Below are 23,161 nucleotides of genomic sequence, written 5' to 3'. Positions count from 1 at the left end.
TACAATTGCAGCAATGTCCAATGTTTATTTAAAGTAGTAAAAATAATTTCAGATTCATCTTGCTAGGAGCTATTTATAGAGAACGAACGAAATATTATTAAATCAACAGTATATTTCATTTTTGTACATGCTCTAGAACAGCCTCTGGGATGCCATCAAAGCTCTTTCTGGACTGAAACTGGTTTTAAAAACATCAGTGTTGCCTGATTTTACTGTGATTTTACTGTGCACTGGCATAAAAGGTGAAATCCAAGAATTAATGATTATTTTCTACTTAAACCTTAACTCCAAGCAGAATACTGAAACCCACACGTGAAATACACGTATGTGAACTGTCTTATCAAAGCATTGTGATTCTGTCAAGCCAATATTGTGATTCATACATTTCTAGCAGACAGAACAACAAGAAGAATTATATCAGTTTTCCTTCCTGAGTTAAAGCCAAACTCCAGGCCAGTATAATAGACACATAATATTGCAAATCTTTATACATTAATACTATAAATACTTAAATGATCATTGGTATCAATCTCTTGCAGTCCACTGTACAGTAGAGCTCAGACTGACAGAGAAAGAAGCAGCACAAAGAGTGAAGCAGTTGTACTGTAGCACAAGGAGCATACTGATAGGAGGAGAGCGCAAAGAAGCAAAGAGATGAGCTCATTCATCTATTGCTTTTCCTTTCACTGTACAATCACAGCCAAGTGTTACCGTGCTGCAACAGAGAAAATCAGGTCTCTATCTCTGCCAGACAAGGCTGTGCTGTGCAGTAGAACAGTGTATATCTCAGGACTGGTTAGACACACATAGAAAATCCTTTGGAAGGTAAAGCAGCTTTCATATATGTATTTTTTATGTGTATTGCTTATTTAGCTGTTTGCCTGGAGTTCAGCTGTAATGAGTACAGTTGTGGGATTCACCCATTCATGAGCTGATATTTGGATGATAAAAGGGCATCAGCATACTATGCCAACAACTCTGTTCTCTTCTCCTATCAGCATGTTCCCTAGCAGAACACATGAAATTGGCTCCAGTCTTAAATGGGTTGAAAACTCTCGTGTTTTTTCACTTTAATGCATCCTATGCGTTAAGGTGAAAAAACACCTGTCAGTGACTGGCCCCCCAGCCCCCCCCCCCCCCGTTTTACTTACCTGTCCCCTCAAACTTGACCCACAGGGACACGCTGTCTCTCTGCCCGGGGTTCTCAGCTGTTGATTGGATAGATTGATAGCAGTTCAGCCATTGGCTTCCGCTGCTGTCAAATCCAATGACGCGAGCGCCGGGGGGTGGGGCTGAGTCCTGCATTCAGCCTCTATGGACGCCGAATTTAAAGTTAGCCCAATTTTTTTGTATAATGTGAAAGATGATAAAATGTCGAAAACCATGAGAGAATCATGATCTTTATTCTAAGCAAAATTGTGATTCTCATTTTATCCAGAATCATGCAGCTCCAGTTCAGCATTTAAAGAAGAATCCTAGCCTAAGGCTCGGTTTCCACTAGTGCGACTTGTCATGCGACTTGGGACTGCAAAGTCGCATGACAAGTCGTTCCCCATGATTTCCAATGAGCACCGTTGATATCTGTGCGACTTCAAGTCACAGCGACTTCAAAGTAGTCCCTGCACTACTTTAGTCCCACTTTGATGCGACTTCGGGTACATAGACCTCAAGAATACACAGGCATTGTTTCCAGTTTCAAATCAAATCGCTACAAAAAATCGCGCAACTTTCAGATCGCAATAGTGGAAACCTAGCCTAACTCTATCTATGTTCAAAAATGTCCCCTTCCCCCTCCTGCTACCCATGCTACCTAACCTGAGTAAAAAAAAAAATGTGTATACTTACCTATTTTCAGCCCACTCTTGTCCGGTCTTGTGATCAGGCAGCTTTGGCTCCCCTTTGTTAGTCAGTGGCTACTGCAGGGGAGAGGAAGGAGCGTAGATAATGGCTGGAATATGGAAGTCTATGAGTGATGTCACTGCTCCTGGGATTCCAAGCCGTCATTGAGTACATTTATACACAGGTTAGGCAGCCTAGGTAGCATGAGGGAGGAGGGAACAATTTTAAACAGTGTTAAGCCTAGTACACGTGGGCCAAATGTCGGGCGTCTTCGGCCAGTTCAATAGAAACAGTTCGACATTCAGTCCGTGTGTACTGCAGCTGGTTTGACAGAAGCCGACTATTCATCCAGCTTCTGTCGATGGGCATAACTGAAAAAGGTCTGCTGATCAGCTCCCGATTAGAGCTCTCAGTCAATGGCTGACTGGAATGTTCTGGTGGCAATAGCACAGCAGGGAAGATCGCTATACTAACATTGCATGGTTAGTACAGTGGCTCCTTCGGAGCTATCCGTTTTTTTTTTTTTTTTTTTCGTTCAACCCAGAGAAAAAAGCGACTAATGTGTACTAGGCTTTAGGCAGGAATTCCAATTTAAGTTCCTAAAAATATGTTTTGAAGGAACATTACAATCAACTAACAATTTTTAAATAGTATAGAGCTAAAAGAAAAGTAATCAGGGTTTATTCTCATTTAAATATCAACTCACCTTTATTGGTGGTCCTGTAAAATGAATTGGATCTACTCTGGAATACTTCCTTTAGCTTTACAAATTCATCAGTGATGGGACGTGTCAGCATGCTTCTGCTAAAGCAATATACATTGCCAGATGTGGGAGATATCATTAGTACTATTAAGTTAAGCATTTCCTTTAATTCATCATGTAATGAAAGGGTGTGATGTACACATGGCTTTCCTGGTTTGAACGACGTGCCCTATTCCGAATAATGACTAGTTACGAGTCACCTAAAGGTAATGTACATTTACAGAATTGGACATGCTTGACTTTAATAATGTATCTTTTATATTGTCCAACTAGTCTTTAGTATCACTTTCTACAGATAATGAAAGGGTAATAAAGAGAGCACAATTAGCCTCTTATCCTCCAGGTAAAAGGCATCTGGGTTTTAAGAGCCTGTCATTGAGTGCAGAGATCCTGCTGTGAGTAGATGAACAATGAACTAATGTCAGATTATTCACTGAACATTTGCTGGGAAGCTAGTAGTAACATAATGACTGTTATCTCTGGATTTGTCAATACCATTAACTCATGATTTTCGAACTCTCCTTTACTCATGCTAGCCATACATGGCCAAATCTTTCATCAATAAGACAAAAGATCAGATAGTTACAGAGTAACCCTGGCAGACAAGACTGATCCCTTTTAACAAGTAAATTCTATTTTTTAAACTATTTTAGGGTACAATGATACATTTCCTGTATACTGCAAAAAATGACACAAAGCATGCTCTGTTCAAGTAATGGCACACCAAACGACCTGGATGCCAGCCTGTGGACTCCACTTTCTGTTAGAATGCCCTGAGTCTTAAAAGAGAAGTATGGCTACTTTTGGTCAAACTTCTCTTCTAGGTCTACTTTTGCACTCCTCTGGCCCAGAATCAGCCAACAGCAGGCAAAAAATATTGTCGGGATCCACCTGGATGCCTGACTGGCAGCTGATTCAGCCTCTCAGCGTGCCACTGAGAGCCTAAGCCAGCTTCTCTCGTCCTCCCTCCAGTCACTGCCCTCCGCTCAGTGAAGACAGATAACTGAGTAATCAGCAGTCATGTGATTACTCAATTCTTGGGCTTAGAGCCAGCGCCGGACTACTGCAGCATCAGATTGATGCTGCAGTATGGAAGTGAGTATGTGTGGGTATTTTTTTTTTATAATCCCACACTTTCTTTCAAGGCACTGTATTAGGCAAACAGCAACCAACTTTTGTAGTCAGTGGTTATGTCCTGCTCCCCCTCTCATATCACTTTGCTCAATGAGGTCATCAATCAACAGTGATGAACCAATAGAGAAGTATGAGAGGTGAACAGAACTCATGACTAAAGGGATTGATCACTATTTAAATTGTAAGACAACACCAAAAGGCCTAGAACCTGAATCCTAAAGCCATATAAGAAGGCAAGGGCCTTGAAAACCTAAAAAGCTGAGCCAATGTTAAGATGCCTGTTAAAAGAAAAGTATGGGTATTTTTTTATTGTAGAATCATACTTACCTAGGTGGATGCAACATTGGTCTGATTCTGTATCTGTCCCCTGTCAGCTTTAAGACTGAGGACTGAGTGATCAAACACCACCGATCACTCGATTCTCAGAGCTCCCTGAGCAGAGAGATAGTGACTGTCAGTCACAGCTGTCTACTCTGCCCCCCCCCCCCATGCTCACTGGCCTGTGGAGGGGGGGGGGGGGGGGGCTGGAGTGGCTGGCTCAAGCTTTCAGCAGCTAAGAGGCTAAACGGGGTGCCGGTCCAGGCATTTGGATGGATCCCGACCATATGGTCACGATCTTTCCTGAGCTTGGACTGGCTCTGTGACGTCAGCCCACAGTCTGCTGAAAATGGGTCACAGGAGTGCAGAATGAGCTACACTTCTGTGATCCACCGGAGAAGTACAAGCAAATGAGCTTTGGCTGTACTTCTCCTTTAATTCATATAAGAGGCCGCTTATAATAAATAACTTATAACTACAGATAAATAAGTACATTATTAAATTTCATAAGCTATATATTAGAGCACAGCTAATAAGCTTTGAAAACATTCTGCTTTGGCAATGCTTAAAGCCTTGGTAATCAGGTATTGTAGTGATAATTGGACAGGTTGCCACGAGTGAATTAAATAAAGGAAATCTATTCTTTAACTGTTTGGTCCAGAAAGCAATGTGACAAACATTCCTCAGTTTGCCATGATTATGACACTGTGCCAATCTGGCTTTCCGAAACCGACATTGACCAATATCCAGCCATTCATTTACAATTAGGTGTCCATATATTTTACATTAGACCAAGTAAGTGTTCTGTTTTGATTTGTCGGGACCACTGAATTGAATGTCTTTATGACTCAATACACTGCATTACTAAACTATATGGTAATATCTTCCCATAAGGGAACAACTAACAACCTGGAAACTTTTAACCTATTACAACATATGTCAATATTTTGGGGCAGAGTTTCATGTGAACATTCTTACACTGGTACTATGATTTAAATGCATTAATGTATATCTTCACAAACTCCTTTTGAAATGCTAAATTAATAATACGATAATAGCTACCATGCAGACTTATTTCTAAGAGTTGTGTGATGTTTGGCATGAATGACAGCTGTCATAAAACATGTGCTATTAGTTATGACCAATTCTATATGCAATACTATCATTAAAATGGTTTCCAATGGATGACTCGTGATTTTAAACAGGCCATACTTGGTAAAAACAGATTAAGATTGGTATGTTGCTTGTTATGATAGTTACTATATTCTGGGAAAAATTACTGAAAGGTACTGGCATTTCACTAAATTAAAAAAAATTAGATTAAAGTATTACACATTTACAACAGAACTTACTATGCGTGATACTGGTAGGTCATGTTGGAACTATTCTTCAGTGGATCTCTGAACAGAAGAGTGTGCTTGAAACATCACAGACATAATAATTCCTCTTTAAGGGGACCACAAAGAGTTTTCAAAATTACAAGATCTATTTTAGGTGTGTCCAAGAAACAGAAACATGCTTGGACACCTGCAATCACGCAGTAAAGATAAGACGTCAACAGCTGCTTGGGTATCTTGTTGTTGGTCGGTGGCTTCAGACTGCAGATGAGTAGATAATAAGGTGATACGTAATGGATGCAGATGGTGTAGAGGGGATGAGTTGTGATTAACCACTTCAGCTCTGGAAGATTTTACCCCCTTCATGACCAGGCTATTTTTTTGCATTTTGACACTGCGCTTCTTTACCACTTGCCAACCGGCTCCTGTACATATACGTCGGCACTTTGAAGATGGATATCTCGGTAACGGCAGCAGCTGCTGCCACAACCCGAGGTATCCATCTCTTCAGGAGCCAGTTGTGTTTACGATAATGGTGGTCTCTGCGGCGGATTCGCCGCGAGATCACCGTTAAAAGCCTGCGGGAGAGGGCCCCCCCTCCCACCGCTCTCCTGCGCCCTCCGCCGGCAGCGGCGGAGGCGACCACATCCTTGTCGTAGCTGGGTATGGAGATGAGTGAGGCTAAGATGGCCCCATCCGTCTCCATACCATAGCAGGGCGGAAGTGACGTCATAACGTCACTTCCGCCCATACGTCTTAAAGGGCCATTTTTTCAATGTAATTTTTTCAAATGACAATTTTTTTTTTTTATTCCATTTTAGTCCAAACATGAGATCTGAGGACTTTTTGACCCCAGATCTCATATTTAAGAGGACCTGTCATGCTTTTTTTTATTACAAGGGATGTTTACATTCCTTGTAATAGGAATAAAAGTGACCCATTTTTTTTCTTTAAAAAACAGTGAAAAAATAAATAAAATCAAGTAAAATAAATAAGAACATTTTTTTTTTAAAGTGCCCCGTCTCGACGAACTCACGCGCAGAAGCGAACGCATACATGAGTAGGGCCCGCATATGAAAACGGTGGTCAAACCACACATGTGAAGTATTGTCGCGATCGTTAGAGTGAGAGCAATAGTTCTGTCCCTAGACCTCCTCTGTAACTCAAAACATGGAACCCGTAGAATTTTTTAAACGTCGCCTATAGAGATTTTTAAGGGTAAAAGTTTGCCGCCATTCCACAAGCGGGCTCAATTTTGAAGCGTGACATGTTGGGTATCAATTTACTTGGCGTAACGTTATCTTTCACGATATAAAAAAATTGGGCTAACTTTACTGTTGTCTTATTTTTTTATTCAAAAAAGTGAATTTTTTCCAAAAAAAGTGCGTTTGTAAGACCCCCGCAAATACGGTGTGAAAAAAAGTATTGCAATGACCGCCATTTTATTCTCTAGGGTGTTAGAAAAAAAAACAATATATAATGTTTGGGGGTTCTAAGACATTTTCTAGCAAAAAAAACTGTTTTAAACTCCTAAACACCAAAGTGGTTAACTGACAATTTAACTTTTTTTTTGGTGGTATTTGATTGCCTCTGGATTTTTTTATTGTTTATTATATGAAACAAAAAAGATTGACAATTTTGAAAATAAAACAATATTTTTTACTTTCTGCTATAAAACATATCCCATAAAAACATTTTAAAAATCTAATCTCTTACCTTTAAATAGGTTACCCCCCTTTAGTTCATCATGAATACTGCTGCCAGACTCATCCATTTTGCAAAACGCTCAGCGTCTGCTACCCCTCTCTGCCAATCCCACCACTGGCTGGCGCTCACCCAACAAATTAAATTCAAAATGTTAACAATAACTTACTAAGCCATTCACAACTCTGCCCCCAGCTACATCACTAACCTAGTCTCAAAATACCAACCTAATCATTCACTTCATTCCTCAACAAGACCTCCTGCTCTCTAGTTCCCTCTTCACCTCCTCCCATACTCGCCTCCAGGACTTTTCCCGAGCCTCTCCCATCCTTTGCAATTCCCTACCCCAATCTGTCCGACTATCTCCAACTCTATCCATTTTTAGGCGATCCCTAAAAATTTTTCTCTTCAGAGAAACCTACCCTGCCTCCACCTAAAAACTGCACTTTCATTTTCTTCATCAGCTCACCCCCCCACAGTTATTACCTTTTGCATCACTTGACTCTCTTATCTAGATTGTAAGCCCTAACGAGCAGGGCACTCTGATTCCTCCTGTATTAAATTGTATTGGAATTGTAACTGTAATGTTTGCCCTAACATTGCAAAGTGCTGCGCAAACTCTTGGGGCTATATAAATCCTGTATATTAATAATAATCAGTGCTAATAATATGCACTGTCACTGTACTAATGGCACTGGGCAGGAAGGAGTTAACATCAAGTGTTTGTGTGTACTATGTGCTGCTTGTACTGCTTAGCAGGGAATGAGCACACAACGAGATCCCCTGTTACTGACACGGCTCTGTGTTGTTTAAATTCACAGAGTTGTGTTCAAGGAAGCCAGAGCCGATCACCGGGTGCCGGTGGTCAATCATTGGCTGTGCTGGGTCGAATAACAGCCGGGCAGGTGGGCGTGCACGCCCTCTACCCGAAAAAGCAGAATCACATATATACGTGATTCTGCACAGCTGGCACACACTGTAGCAGTAAAGCTGTAGTGCGCGGTCGGCAGCTGGTTAAATAATGTTAGTGTTTACTATGTAGGAGAAAGGATGAGTATAAATGTGTGGCAGTTGAAATAAGGTACAGTTTTTAAACAGTTACAAACAGCTAATATTTTTCAATTGAACAGCATCAACAATGCCCACCAATTTGTACAGGTACCCTCTGCAATTGGCAAAATGTTTCTCTGTAAATTGATCAGGTAACCTGTTTTTGGAGGTCTTTCTTGAGATTGTTTCTTGTCCCTGGATTTAGTATTCATGCACATGTATTTCTGTTCTAACTTTCAAACTGCTGTAAAAACAGGACCAAGATCACCTAACACACAAGCAGCACCAGTTTGACATGCTAAGTCACTGCATGATGATGGAGAGTGCCAGCTACTGCAGGAAAAAAGTAAACAGGAAAAAATTGATGCCAACCTCGAGTGGTTATGCAGGATTAAGGTAAGTAATTACATACATTTGCATACATAAGCAAAATGCACTGTACATGGCTTTGGATACAGTAGTCAAGCTGAAAAATGTACAAGGCGATTATTAATATATGGTGTACAGCAAACTTTTCTTTGACTCATTTGAAATGCCAAACGCTTCCTACCTTTATACAAGTTTTTAGGTACTTGGCATGTGTGTCCACATCCATTCGAACAGCACTTCTTTACCCCAGAGCATTCATTATCTGCATCGCAACTTTCAACACAAGCTGCTGCAAATCCACTGGCTTTTTCTGGAGCCGGGCATTCACCTTGCTTCGCCGACACAATGGATTTGAGAAACTCGCAGCTGGTTAAACATTCATAGTGCTTCTTGGGAAACAGCGGCTGAAACAAAGGGAAAGACATGTATTTTTTCCTGTGATGCTACAGAGGAAATTAAAAAAATTATGAAGAGCTCCGTGAAGGTAAATGAGTCCGCGTAGATGCATGCATTAAATAGGATCTGGCACAAAAGAAAATACTGGTCAATCTTGGTCTGAAAAAGCATCATTGATTGTCCTGGGCCACTGTTTAGTTCCGGGGCATTCATGGAGCTCATAGTAAAAGCTGAACTTGTACAGAGTAGTAAATAACCTAGGAATCAAAGAACAGCTGCTACATTGGCGAGTGTTGAAGAACATTTTCACACAGGTATAAACTGTTATGGCAAATCTACTTTAGGGCAGTCAGAACTTTCATATGATCAGCTGTCAACAGATGATTTGAATGAATCTTTTTCTCATCAAGATTTACATAAACATGTATGACCTACAAAAAAATGCTGCTCCCATTTAAAGGAAAGTATATAGTATTTTCCGTGAGCATTTATTTTTTCAGTGATTACTTTCAAGAAATTAATTGTTGATATTCATTTCACATTTTTACTTTCACACTTCCGCATTTTTTATTGTATTCATTTTGATAAGTGCTGCCATTATTGCCCTCGTCTTGAAAATACCAATGGCTTGGCTGTGCCTGGTCTCGATAGTGAAACATCAGGAATCCTATCTATATATCTACTTCTGGTCAGTGACCCAGAAAGTATTGAAACCAGCATGACAGCCAGGCAACTAACATTTCAGAATGGGAGGTCAGCAAAGGCAGACTATGTATTTTTCTCTTGATAGATTTTTCTAAGGGGGAAACATAGATAAAAGATCTGGATACTAATATAGTAAATAAATAAATAAATAAATAAATATCACTGTGAGCTTCTGTGCTTTATGGAGCTGCCACTTATATATATGTCTACTCTAGCTCTGTTCTGTAAATATGTTACTATGCTTTAAGTAGCTGTTAGGGCCTGATGATGTCTATCTTGTATTCAATGTATTTTCTGCTCTGCTGTGCTCTCCATAGTAACGGAGTTGTCACAGTCCCATGGCAAACCAGAATACACATCTTATTACCCTATCAATGAAAGGTGTACAGTGGGAGAAGCATCTGCAAAGATGGCATTATCTGCAACAGACAACACGTAAGTGTGGCCAAAGGTAAGTGTGGCCTAGTGTTTCAGGCATGCTCCGCATACATACACATTATTGCAACTGACAATCCCCCCAACCCTCCATTTAGATCTGCTTTAGCTTATATTATTTCCAACTATTGCCCTAAAATACTGCTCCCTGAGCAGCCAGCTTATTTTGCCTTACCAAAACCCTGGTCCTGATTGGGCATCTGAGAAACATATAGAGTCCATTCCACACAATGACGCCAAGGCTTAGGATTAAATTCGGAGGAATGTGGCAACAGAGGCACCACAAAGAAATAGGAATCCAGGACATTAATGCATGATGCACAAACGCCTTAATTTAGTTTTGAGCTATACAACCAAAGGTTACACACGGATGCATTTATCAATGTGACAAGCTGATTGGGAATATGGTGCAACGAGTGTGTGATACTCCAAAATGCTTAACACAGCTGGAGGAGTACACTTCTCAGTCAGTAACAGTAGTACAAGGACAAATGAAGACCATGCAGCAGTATGAAACACAAGTAGTTAAAGACTTGGACAATCTATGCATGCACAGCTGAAGACCATGAAGGTGCAGATAGCAAACAGACTCTACTCTTTGCTATCTGCTGGTTCATAGTCAGTCCTTAGATGCAGCTCCAAAATAGACCCAGCATCCTCATAGGGAGGGCTTCAGAGGCAAGCAGTCCCCTGAAGCTCACAGATCCATTCCCACACTGGGGACAGAAGAACCCCTCTATTCATTGCTCTAAGCTATTTAACAGAGATCCAACCACCATCTGGGCCCAGGAATTGGCTAGGCCCTGCTAAATATTCAGGCTGGATACTTAGATTCTCCCGCCCTAAGCTCTAGAAGTTTCTCCTTGAGGCAGGGGAAAGCAATCAAGCTCCTAGACTGTGAAGCTCTGAACAGACCAAATTAAACACTTATTGCTCCTGTGATTACAGCGGAAGCCAAAAACTAAATTTGCCTAGCAGCTTAACTAGTAGGGTGCTACTCTGGGCTCATAGCACTCTCCATATATTTTGTAATAAGCAAGGACATCTTTTTTCGAAGTAAAGCCTTGATAAAGTCACAGTGTATGCCCAATTTTACCTCTTTGACCTGACTACTTGTATCCACCTTCTAACATCTGCTGATCAGAGAATAATTCTGCACAGAAACAAGCCTTTATTCTTACAAACATTCTGAACAGCTAATCACCCAGAGATTAAGCCTATAATTATAGATGCTGTTAATAATTCTATTATATAAATAAAACAAGATGAATGTAAGGTTTATCAGTTCTGTAATGATTTAAGTTAAAAGCAATGCTCATGTGGAAAGAAAGGGATAGCCGCCTGTGAATTGCAAATTTGCAGCTAGTTAATTAAAACTGTTTATTATCCCTTGGGGTCTAATTTGCCCCATGGCCTTCTCTTTCTTGCTCTTTTTTGCTTGAGCCGTAAGTGTTTTGCTCTTCATTACTAGTCTTTGAAGTTCTAAATATAGGTTCAATCACTAATCAGTGAGAGGCTAACAGATTTACAGAGAATTGCGCTGTCTACAGCTGCACCGCAAATGTTAGTTGGCAAAAGAGAATTGTAAAACTAGCTATGTCAAGTTGTTAACTGTCTGGAACCTTAGTCAGATGCACAATTAAGGGATCACTATTGCTAAAAAATATTGAATTCTGAAAATTGTGGTTAAAGTGCATTTAAACACTAATAATGAACTTCTCTTCTTTCCTCCCTCTTGGTCTGTAAATATACAATTGGAAGCATTATACTGTATGTGGTTAAAGTATATGTATATGAACTTGTCTTATTTGCTCCCTTTTGGTATGTTAAATATACAACCTAAAATCTTAAAATGTTTCATTATTTCTTTTCGATAAGTGTAAAAGAAAAAAAAAATTCTGTGAGTTTAACTTTCTATGCTCTCTGCTTTACTGACGGTCACTAGTCAGCATTGTTTTCAGCCCTCTCTGTGGATTATAGAGCACCTCCCTCTATGTTTTGAAGAAGAGGAGGGGGAAGTGTTCTGTAGTCCTTTCCTAGGTGAAAATTAAGCAAAAAAAAAGGTTGAAAAAAGCCAACTAATGCAGCCACAATATCAGACTGGTAGCCTGCAACATATTACACTTTTGTTCTTGAGTTTAGGTAAACTTTAATACATGAAAGCATACAGTATATGAATTTAGTTTTATTTCACACTTTATAATTTTTTTTTACATATGACCAAGTTATCCAGCACTGTAACAATAAAGATGGTCATAGATGGATCAAAGATGAATTTGACTGGTTAAGCAGGAATCAGCTGGAGTTTTGATTCATCCATAGGAAGGCAAATTGTACTGAAGGTAGTCTACCTTCAGTACAACCAGCCTATTAGTTTTTTTTTCTGTACGATCACTGCTGATGGCTATGGCCGCCAGCAGTGATCATTGCAATCTGATGGCAGGGAAACCAGAATACAATCACGCAGAGCAGGGATTCCCCAATCAACACAGTCAAACGAGCAACTTTCTTTCCTTCAACCTGTGGTTGAAGGAAAGAAAACTGCATAATATATGGCCAGCCTAACGGGCTGGAACAAGTATACCACTACAAAAAGTGCTTGAGAACTTGCAGCAACAGTTAAAAAAGATTTAAATCATGGGAATAAAAGGTGATCCACATTAAAAGATGAAGAAAAATATCAATAAAGACGTGAAAAAAAATAATTTTTAGACTATACCTAACTAATCTTAAAGCTAATCTTAAAAAATCTTAAAAAAGCTCCCTCTCCACGCCTAACACCTATGCCGACTAACCCGAGTAAGAAAGATATATAAACTTACATATTTTCAGGGCTCTCTGGTCTGGTCACGTGACCTCCCCCGTGTCTGCCAGCAAAGACTGCAGGGGAGAGGAGGGAGTGCTGACAACAGATGGGCCATAGGAACCTATGGGTGACGTCACCGATTCCAAGCATTTCCAGCCATTGTTGAGCACTCTTTCCTCTCCCCTGCAGCTGCTGACACAGGGAAGATCACGTGACTGGACCTGAGAGGTGTAAAAATAGCTAAATATATACATCTTTCTCACATGGGTTATTCAGAATAGGTGTTAGGGGGAGCATGTAGAATTTTTAGGAGTAGTTGGGTACAGTCTTGAATTCCACTTTAATATATGAATACTATATTTTTTATTATTACACACAGTTCTGAGAATACATGTTTTTTATCAACAGTGGTCCTTTAAGACACAAACAAATTTCCATGAACTGAAAACATGACATCTTATACCAATGAGTTGGTACAGCAAGAACCCCTCTATCCCCCAGTAGGAAGGATCACATATTAGGAGACAATTCCAGACATAAAAACTGGATGAAGGGTTGGTTGGACTTATACAAAAAATTCATTTGTACATCATCAGGCTGGGACAGTGTATGAAGCTGTCTGTCTGTTTTCTGAAATGCATATGTCCAGGGAAACTGTGGGAAGAGATCATTTATTACCATATTACTGTTTATGTGCCCACACATTATAAAAACTCCAAGTTTCAGTCTGTGTTTCTCGGAACAAAACACTATAAATATTTCACTGTCATTTAACAACTGATCGAATCTCAAATGTGTGGGTGTATTTACTCTGCATTTTTATGTTCCTTTTGTATCTGCTAGATGAAAATATTAAAGCAGAACTTCAGGCTATAGAACAATATTGATAGACGCCGTGGCATGTGTTGAACTGTTGATGGACAAAGTTCAAATCTGAATTTTCTCTCTGCCAAAGAGAAATGAGTCATTGGTTTACCTTTTGTCCAGCCCCAAGCATTTTTTTGCTCCACGTCCTTCAGCAGCCACTTCCGCAGCATATGTGTTAGTGAGCAAACTTCATAATATCCATGGCGAATCATCTACCACACAGTCTATAGCTTAGCCAAGTGGTGACTGCTGCAGAAGTTGGAGGGAGATGTGGGTAAAGGAAACCTGTGCTCAAAGAAATGTGTAGGCTGCTACTGTTGACCCCTTTCTGATAATGCCAGTCACCTGTCTGCCTCTGGCTTCAGGATTTTTTGATTCACTATCCTGGAATAAGAATGCAGATCAGAAAAATCAGACCACCTAACCTCCATTACGTTCTTTATTAGTGACTCAAAAAATACTGAAGCCAAGAAGGAGAAGGGAAGGTCAACAATGGCAGTCTCTACTCCTTAGAACACAGACATAAGTCACATTTCTTCTGCACGTCCCTATCAAAATTCTTCTTTATTAATGTTTTCCCTGGGCTGGAAGATAGGGGAGACATACTTGAGTTCAGACTTTTGTTAAAGTTACTAACTGTATACTGCAGAAGATCTAACTTTGGAGGCTCCGCAACCTCTCTAAAATCGCATTTTATGTTTATGTTAATGCCTATGTCGACTTTGCTTTAATTAAGAATATAAAAAAAAAAATTCTGGTTTGATGACTAAAACAGTGTCCAATTTCTTAGCAAAACAGCTTCCAAAACATTATTGAGATGCAATGTATTTCCCAGGTTGTACAATAAATCTGAGCCAATCTGATAAGTTTCTGTATGTCTACCTTACATTTTTCTCCTCCTGGCAATGCCACCCCTAACATGTCAAGCTGTGCTAATTAAGGTAGCAGACTGGCTTACCTAAAATGACTCTAAGGGCAGTTAGACAAATCTAAGAATATCCCAAGTTATCCCTTGTGCATAGTAACTAAGTGAATCATCCCTTCACTTGAAACAGAATGAATTCATATGAACTTTTACAACAGGACCAGAAGACATTACATGATATACAGTTCTGAACAATAACAGACTAAGAAGGAAATGCTAAACTCTCTTGTTACTATATCGATTACTGACTCCAGAAAAGCATGGAGAGATAAGCAAATTGACGTGTGGCCCATCAACAGATAGAATATATGAAACTAAAAGTGCACAGGTGGCAAGGAAACAGATATTAAAGCTGAACTCCAGGCTTACAATGGTCCACCTTAGACCAATGTAGATATGAATATCCCATAACTAAAGCTGGCCATACACTGATCAAAATTTGGCCAGTTCAGCAGAGACCCTACTTGCTTGATTATGAATATGTTGGAGAATTTTTTGCGGTCAGCTGCTGCAGCAAGTCAGCTGTAGCTACTGGTCAGTGTATTCTGATAGCTGCGGGTGGCGCTGTCAGAATACAATATCCCAAGTGAAGATTCCCTTATCCACCTCATTTGTCTGGATGGTGGGATCTGTTGACTGAACAAAAAAAATTAAAAAGATGGATTCAATCTCAGCCGGTTCAATAGGGGCCGTCGGAGATTCAATCCATGCATGGGCAAGCTGGTTGTACTGAAGTCGATCCATCGATCGACTTCAGTACAACCAGCCTGTTGGATTTTCTGCATGTGATTACTGCTGCTGGGTATAGCCGCTAGCAGTAATCATTGTGTCCTGCTGACTGCAAAGGTTTGCTGAGACCCTCTCCTGCCAGCAGAAAACAACAGCACTGCAGAGGGATACCCCGATCAACACTGCAGAAAAGGACATCAAATCATCTGTGGTTTGCTTAGGTGTAGCTGACAATCAATGTCATAGTGAGTACTACTACAGTGATAGCCCCTATCATCGGGGCCTTGTGATGAGCCAATGGCACCCAATGGCCATGCTCCAGCATTGTGATCAGGATTGGAGGGCTGCACTAAACTCTATATAAATACTGACTTTCCAATAGTCATCATGAACACATGGATTTCAGTAGACACCAGTGGCAGATCGGTGGAACTGGTAGATGCAGGTATTTTATGGTGTCTGTTGAACAATGTCACTTATTTTTTCTTAATGTAGGCTTACTCTCATTTAACTGAATATGTATAGGCCTCTTGCACGTGTTCACTCTTAATCTGTCAACATATCAGCAAACTGGAATTTATAGAATTGATTTGTTCAACTTCAGTTAAAATGTATCTAAGCCCAAGAACAAACATCTTATTTATTGCAGCTTACCAGTCATTAGCTGAGATGGTTGCATTAGTTATCTTTTTAAAGCTATATTATTATTTTTTTTTTTTTTTACAAAAAGTGTGCTAGGACTACAGAACATATCCCCTTCTCCTTATCTCTATAAAATAGGGTTGGAGGTTATCTGTAGTCCACGGAAAGAACTGGGCAGGGCTGACAACACTGCTAAGAGATAACAGTTATGCCCTGTACACGCGGTCGGATTGTCCGACGGAAAATGTGTGATAGGACCTTGTTGTCGGAAATTCTGACCGTGTGTGGGCTCCATCACACATTTTCCATCGGAATTTCCTACACACAAAGTTTTAGAGCTTGCTATAAAATTTTCTGACAACAAAATCCGTTGTCGGAGATTCCGATCGTGTGTACACAAATCTGGCGCACAAAGTGCCACACATGCTCAGAATAAATTAAGAGATGAAAGCTATTGGCTACTGCCCCGTTTATAGTCCCGACGTACGCGTTTTCCATCACCGCGTTCAGAACGATCGGATTTTCCGACAACTTTGTGTGACCGTGTGTATGCAAGACAAGTTTGAGCCAACATCCGTCGGAAAAAAATTCATGGATTTTGTTGTCGGAATGTCCGATCAATGTCCGATGATGTGTACAGGGCATTAAGCCAGGTACACACTATTATATTTTAAGGAGGAGGAGGAGCCACTGAAAAGAGCTCAGGAGGAGCCACTGAACTAACAACTAGATGTTAGTACAGCAACCCCATCCCCGTCAGAACACAGCTGTCAGTGCTCTCAGCTATTGGCTGAGAGCGCTGATCGGGTGACAATCGGCAGACCTTTTTCGGGCATTCCCCTTCCACAGAAGCCAGCCAAATGGGCCAATAGAAACGGGTCAATAGAAACCAGCCAATGCCATATGATATTTGGCTCGTATGTACACCCCTTTAGTTATAAGGACAGAAAGCTGAGAAAATAAAAATCATGAATTTTTTAATTTAAAAAAATTACTTTTAGGGAATCTTTGCAATAGAAACTCAAAAAATACCCCCTAGGAATATACGTTTGTTTCAATTTAAATGAAAGGAAAAAGCAGCTACGAACGAAACCCAAAACAAAAAGCAGAGGATTACCAATATCAAAGACATCGTTTAAGTTTCAACATGGCATCTTTTATGAGAGGAAAAAACTTTCCTGGTACAGAATAAATCCGACATACCTCACAGAGACTTTGGCAGCTATTCTTTTTCAAGTCCCAGTTTTCCTTGCATGGCTCCAAGCACTGTTGAAAGATTGAACAAACACTTAGTCAAACGGTTGTCATTTTGCAGTGTGTGTTTTATTTTCATTTCTTGGGAACGTAATACTGAAAACCAGGAGAAAAACAACAGCGGCAGACATAACAGTATTACTTCTGGTGTGACTCAGTTTGAATCTGTCAGCAAAGCGTCCCCCTGCTCCTGTGAACTGAAAGGTTAGAGGAGTGCAATGCTGAGAGTCAGTCCACCCATGAAGACTCTGAGCTTTCAATGTATTCTAATGGTTATTTCTCAGACCTTATTATATTTGTCTGTTTTAGAGGAAATTGGATCCTGATGAAATTCTATCATGTTTTTCCCGCATTTACAATTAACGCAGTTAATTATTTATAGCTTTGAAAGCTGACAGTATGCTTCCAGTAATGGCATTAAGGTTTTCAAACATTTGATACAGAGGCACATCCGTGTTACTAGTATGAGAATTTCACCTTCCGGTGCTGGTAATGTAAGCAAGTCTGTATTTATATGATATGTTGAGGCCAATTTGCTAATATTATTGAGAATATTCACTATTAGTGAAGATTCAAATCAGCTATCCAATCATCTAAAACACAATTTTTTTTAAAATTATTTCATCTGAAAAAGATTGGGTATTTAAAGTGATTGTAAAGGTATTTTTTATTTTTATTTTTCATAATAAACATTATTATATAATACAGGATTGAAATAGCGCCAACAGTTTTCGAGACACAGAAACAGACAGCGGGAGTTGGCCCCGCCCTGCTCTCCCGTCACTGGCTCTGATTGAAAGCACTGGCAGCAAAGCCAGCGAGACCCGAAACTGAGGGAAAAGAAGAGCTGCAGATGTGCATGGTGCTGGGTCGAATGAAGGCTCAGGTAAGTAAAAAGGGGGGGGGGGATGCTGACACTTAACATTGTTTACCTTAAAAATGTAAAAAATGTTTAGGCTTTACAACTACTCTAAAGTGAACATAGCTACGCATTAACGAATGCATATACTCAAATCCTTCATTAAAGCAGAACTTTACCCATAACAACTTGATAAAAAATGTTTTTTTTCTAGCAAGGAACATACATTCCAGATGAATAATTATGCTACCAAAATGATTGTGTGCTGTAAATTACCTTTAGCATTGTTCCTGTTTCTTCTTGCTGGAGGCCACCATTTTGCTGAAGCCCAGATCCCCTGAGCAGCAGTAAATCTTTAGGCTGTCAGCAGATCGGTCTCTAGTGACTCAGATTTTTGGCACAATGCCAAAAATGGAGAGGAACTGAGCATGTGCAGAGCAAAATTAGATGGTGTGTTACTGGATTTTAAACAGTATAGACACTTAATTGTAATGTTTTACATAGCTATACCTGCAAAAGGGGCCAGCATGAAGTAATCTAGCAGGAGTTCATTTTCTGACTAAAGCACAATTTCCACTATTTTAACTTCATTTTTAGGACACTTTATCAATGAGTTAGGGTTCTTGTCACATCTGATATTGTCTCAGAGGACTCTGTAGTACCATCCTAATTTTTTTAGGGAGGCAATTATGTGTCTGCCCTATATATATCCTTCTTAAAGCATCCCTAAATATTTATTCCAGATTTAAGTTACCCACTTTTGTATCAGGGGCCAGATATATAAAGATTTGCTATGTTTTTATAAATTGTTAAAGTGTAAAGACTGCCTTACACAGTTTTAATTTCAGCAGATTCCTGATGAATTGGTTACAATTTGTGGCCTTTTCAGCACCACCCAATTGTTCAATCACCTTTTGTTGAAGGAGCCGGATGAAAAATTGATAGCCAAACAGTGGCTGCATCCAATCAGATGCAGCAACTATTAGAATATTCTGACAGCTGCAGGTGCCGGCTGTCATAATACAATAGCCAGCAGGGGAGATTCCTCTATCTGTGCAATTACCAGTTAAGCGTGGAGGAATCAGTTAGATTTATTTTGTTCAGCCCAAAGGCTGAACAAAATAAATCCGTGTATATATGGTTGGTGTATACAAACATCTAAACAAACCAGTAGTATACAATATACTATTTTACCTGCCATAAAATTGTAGTCTGTTCAGACAATTGTCTAATATAGGCCCCCCACCAAACACTATACAAAGTCCTGATCCTCTCCTTTTTTCAATGCAGTAAAAGCAATATAGTTGGTCAAGGTTATTACTGGATAAAGAAGAAACAGCAGCTCACCGATAAGTTCTTTTTTCCTCCAATCAGCAAGCCTCATTTTTGGGATTTACAGCATGCATTTATATATAAGTATATTGGGGGATAAGGTTTAACTTTCTGTTTATTTTGAAGGTTTAGACAATCAGGTGTTACAAGACTTAAGATGGTCATTTACAATCAAATCCAAACAGTTGGTGGCCTTGATGGCACTCTACTGCCCAATATCTTTTATATCATAATCAAAGGAACCAGATAATTCCCAGCTGTACAGTGACTGCCGCCAATCACTTGCGGTTACTGTTTGGTTGGCCCACTGCATTCTGACAACTGCCAGTGCTGGATGGCCATGTAGGTCCAGCTTTAGCATGTCCTTCACAGTGGTGCTCAGAACCAGGGACAACTTAGCCTGCATCTTTACAAACCCAATATTCAGGGTTTAGAAGGCAAAACTTTGGTAGAATGCGTTCCCTATGGATGTTAATCTTAAAGTGTTTAATTCTTAGATGCACTGTAAAGTTATAAAACCCCAGTGTCTTTATATGTACTTTGAGATAGTGTGGGAAAGAAAAAATTCCTATGTATGATGATGAACAAAAAAACGGATCAATATTATCTCCATTTATCAATTGCGCTTTCACTTAATTAGAGAATACACATCTGGAAACTGTGTATTCTGCACAAAACATTTAAATTATATTTTCTTAACTCTTTACAATTTACAGAGTCAGCAAAAAAAATTAATGTATTGAAATTTTTGCACAAGTTGTTTATGAAAAGAAAGACATGCCAATTATCCGCTGGTCTCCGTAAAGAATGTATAATTTGGGGTAAAATAAATGAACTGTACTGTCAGCATCAGAATTCTCACGAGGTTGTTAGCAAAACAGTAAGCAGAAAATGGAAATGGGGTGTGACACCATAGTAAATAATTAATTGGAAATAGGATAGTGTACGTTGAAAATTGAGTATGGGTAATAGAAAAACAGTGCTTATTCCTAAAGGCTGATTTCTCCCAATGAGTTCTGGAACACTGTGGGACTCATTCTGAAATATGATAACAGCAAACAGAATAAATGATGAAGGTATCGAATGCCCGTTGCCAGATAGATCAACAAAATTAATGCAAACACTTAAATGGCAACGCTAAGATAATTTATAAAAAACAATTTCCAAGCAGATATTAAATCTGAATTACAGAAATTCAGCTCCTTAGTAAAAAGTAAAGGGACACTATGAGTTAAGTCCATGGAGCTGCATGACATCTCCTAGGCTTATCTCTATTTTTTACATCAGTTTTTGCTATTACTGTATTATGTTTCAGGTCTCGGCATCTTCAACATTGGAGTCGATGCAGCTGCTATGCCTTTCCTTCCCCTACTCCTGTCCAATCACAAATACAAAGGCTTCTCTGAATGGGCAGCAGAAGGGAGGGGTGGGCATAGCTGCTCTGTGTGCCTCTCTCTCCTTTCTCACAGCCCGAGAGTCAGTGTATGCTCGGGCAGAGCCATAAACCTGCCAGATTCAAATAATAGAGATACGCTCAGGAGATGTTATGCACCTCATTGGACTTCAAAAAAAGATAAACAGAGACACATTTTGTCATTATTTTTTTTTTCATTTTGCACAAAGTAGGAAAGGATTAAAATCCATATCAGATATGTATTGCTGTCTTTGTCCTCACTAGGGAGCTTCACTTTCCCTCTATTTGTCCTGGTCACCAATAAAAGGGAAAACCTAAAAATTTGAGCTGCCACCAGAACATGATCAATGGGGAAATTTGCCAATGTGGACATCTGTTCTGGTGTATCTCCACACAGGACGTCAGGGAAAATCTCTGCAGTGGGGCAAAAACAGCAGAAAAAAAAAAAAGATTTTTTAGGACAAAATCACAGGTTTGTGTTGGACTTATTGCAGTAATAAAATGCACAAGAACTGCAAAATGGGCCCATAACATTCCTTATTACAAGTGGTTAGCTATCGTCTGTCTTAGATTCTCTGCTCATTTATCCCTAAAGACAAACTCCAGGATATTAGCAACTCAGAGGACCAGTGCTTAAGAGGGCAATGAGCAAGGAAAAATGTCTGGTCCCCAGGGCAGGAAATTAGCTTGGCTCATAGAGGAAACTGTGAATTGATCCATTACTCTGCGGGATGGCTTAGGAAGAGGTTTTTGGAATCAAGACTGAAGAGTAAAGTAATTGATGCAAAATGCACTATTTATATTTTATTGTTGCCTTGGAGTTGGGCTTAACCACTTCAGCTCCAGAAGGTTTTACCCCCTGCATGACAAGGCCATTTGTTCCTATTTAGAACTGCCTTACTTTAACTGGTGATTGCGCAGACATGTGGCGCTGTACTGAAACAAAATTGATATAATTTTTTTCACCCAAATAGAGCGTATTTGTGGTATTTGATCACTGCTGGATTCTTTTATTTTTTTACAGTAAAAACAAAAAGAAGACCTGCATTTAAAAAAAAACAAAACTATATTTTTTACTTTCTGCTATAAAACATATCCAATAATAAATGTAAAAATCTAATTTCATAAATTTTGGTCAAAATGTATTCTGAAACTTGTCTTTGCTAAAAAAATTCCAATAAGCATATATTGATAGGTTTGCATGAAAGTTAAAGCGTCTACAAACTATGGAAGATACATTATATTACCAAAAGTTTTGGTACGCCTGCGTTTACACACACATGAACTTTAGAGGCATCCTAGTCTTAGTCCGCAGGGTTCAATTGTGCTGGCCCACCCTTTGCAGCTATAACAGCTTTAACTCTTCTGTGAAGGCTGTTCACAAGGTTTAGGAGTGTGTCTATGGTAAGGTTTGACCATTCTTCCAAAAGTACATTTGTGAGGTCAGGCACTGATGTTGGACGAGAAGGCCTGGCTCACAGTCTCCGCTCTAATTCATCCCAAAGGTGTTCTATCGCGTTGAGGTCAGGCGCAGGACAGTCAAGTTTCTTCACCCCAGACGTGATCATCCATGCCTTTATGGACTTTGCTAATATAAAAGTTCATATGCGTGTAAAGGCAGGTGTCCCAATACTTTTGGTAATGTAGTTAATATTGGATTTTTTTTTTACATTACTAATGGCAGTTAACAGGACACCATATATTGTGGAGGACTTCCCCACTGAAAGTACCACTCAAGCCACTCTGGTCGGTGATATTTGGTGACTATGGGAGCTTTAAAGGCACCAACGGCTACCTTTTGAGCTGAGGCTCTTTCCGTCTCCTATGGGGTAATTTCCTCTAGGATAAGGTGCGTGTTTTATACACATTTTACTCTACTTATATACATGTAATCCATATATATATATATATATATATATATATATATATATATATATATATATATATACATATTTTCCCCTCACTTCCCCTCCATCTACATTAGGTGATCCCAGTGCACCCCACGTGGTGCGCCCTTGAGCCAAGAGGATTTCTTTCTCACACACCTGCTTTTATTTTGACTGGATTCATCATTACTGTTGTTTTTACCATTGGCTGGTTATGCGCGTTGCATCTATGCCCAGGCACTGTGAGTATTTTCTGTTACGTCTCCTCCTCCCTACCTCTTTCCTTTTCTGTTTACATCATGTAATGCCATCCATGATCTATGAATGCATTAATATGTGTTCTGTTGTATAGACTGTACTTGTAAAGATTGTTAAAACCTTCCCTGAAGAAGGAGCT

The 23,161-nt window shown here is 39.6% G+C and overlaps 1 protein-coding gene across 1 annotated transcript in view; it reads right to left on the bottom strand.

The window, feature by feature from the left end:
• The window catches only part of ANOS1 (anosmin 1), a 227,008-nt gene that overhangs the window by 84,921 nt on the left and 118,926 nt on the right, over positions 1-23,161 (bottom strand). The window contains exons 3-4 of the mRNA XM_073616360.1: positions 17,223-17,285; positions 8,696-8,918 (exon numbers count right to left, since the gene is read on the bottom strand). Coding sequence (XP_073472461.1) covers positions 8,696-8,918; positions 17,223-17,285 — 286 coding nt within the window. The remainder of the gene's footprint in view (positions 1-8,695; positions 8,919-17,222; positions 17,286-23,161) is intronic.

This window comes from Aquarana catesbeiana, linkage group LG02 (assembly GCF_042186555.1).
Source record: "Aquarana catesbeiana isolate 2022-GZ linkage group LG02, ASM4218655v1, whole genome shotgun sequence".
Taxonomy (NCBI): Eukaryota; Metazoa; Chordata; class Amphibia; order Anura; family Ranidae; genus Aquarana; species Aquarana catesbeiana.
This window is presented reverse-complemented; position numbering and strand designations above follow the sequence as displayed.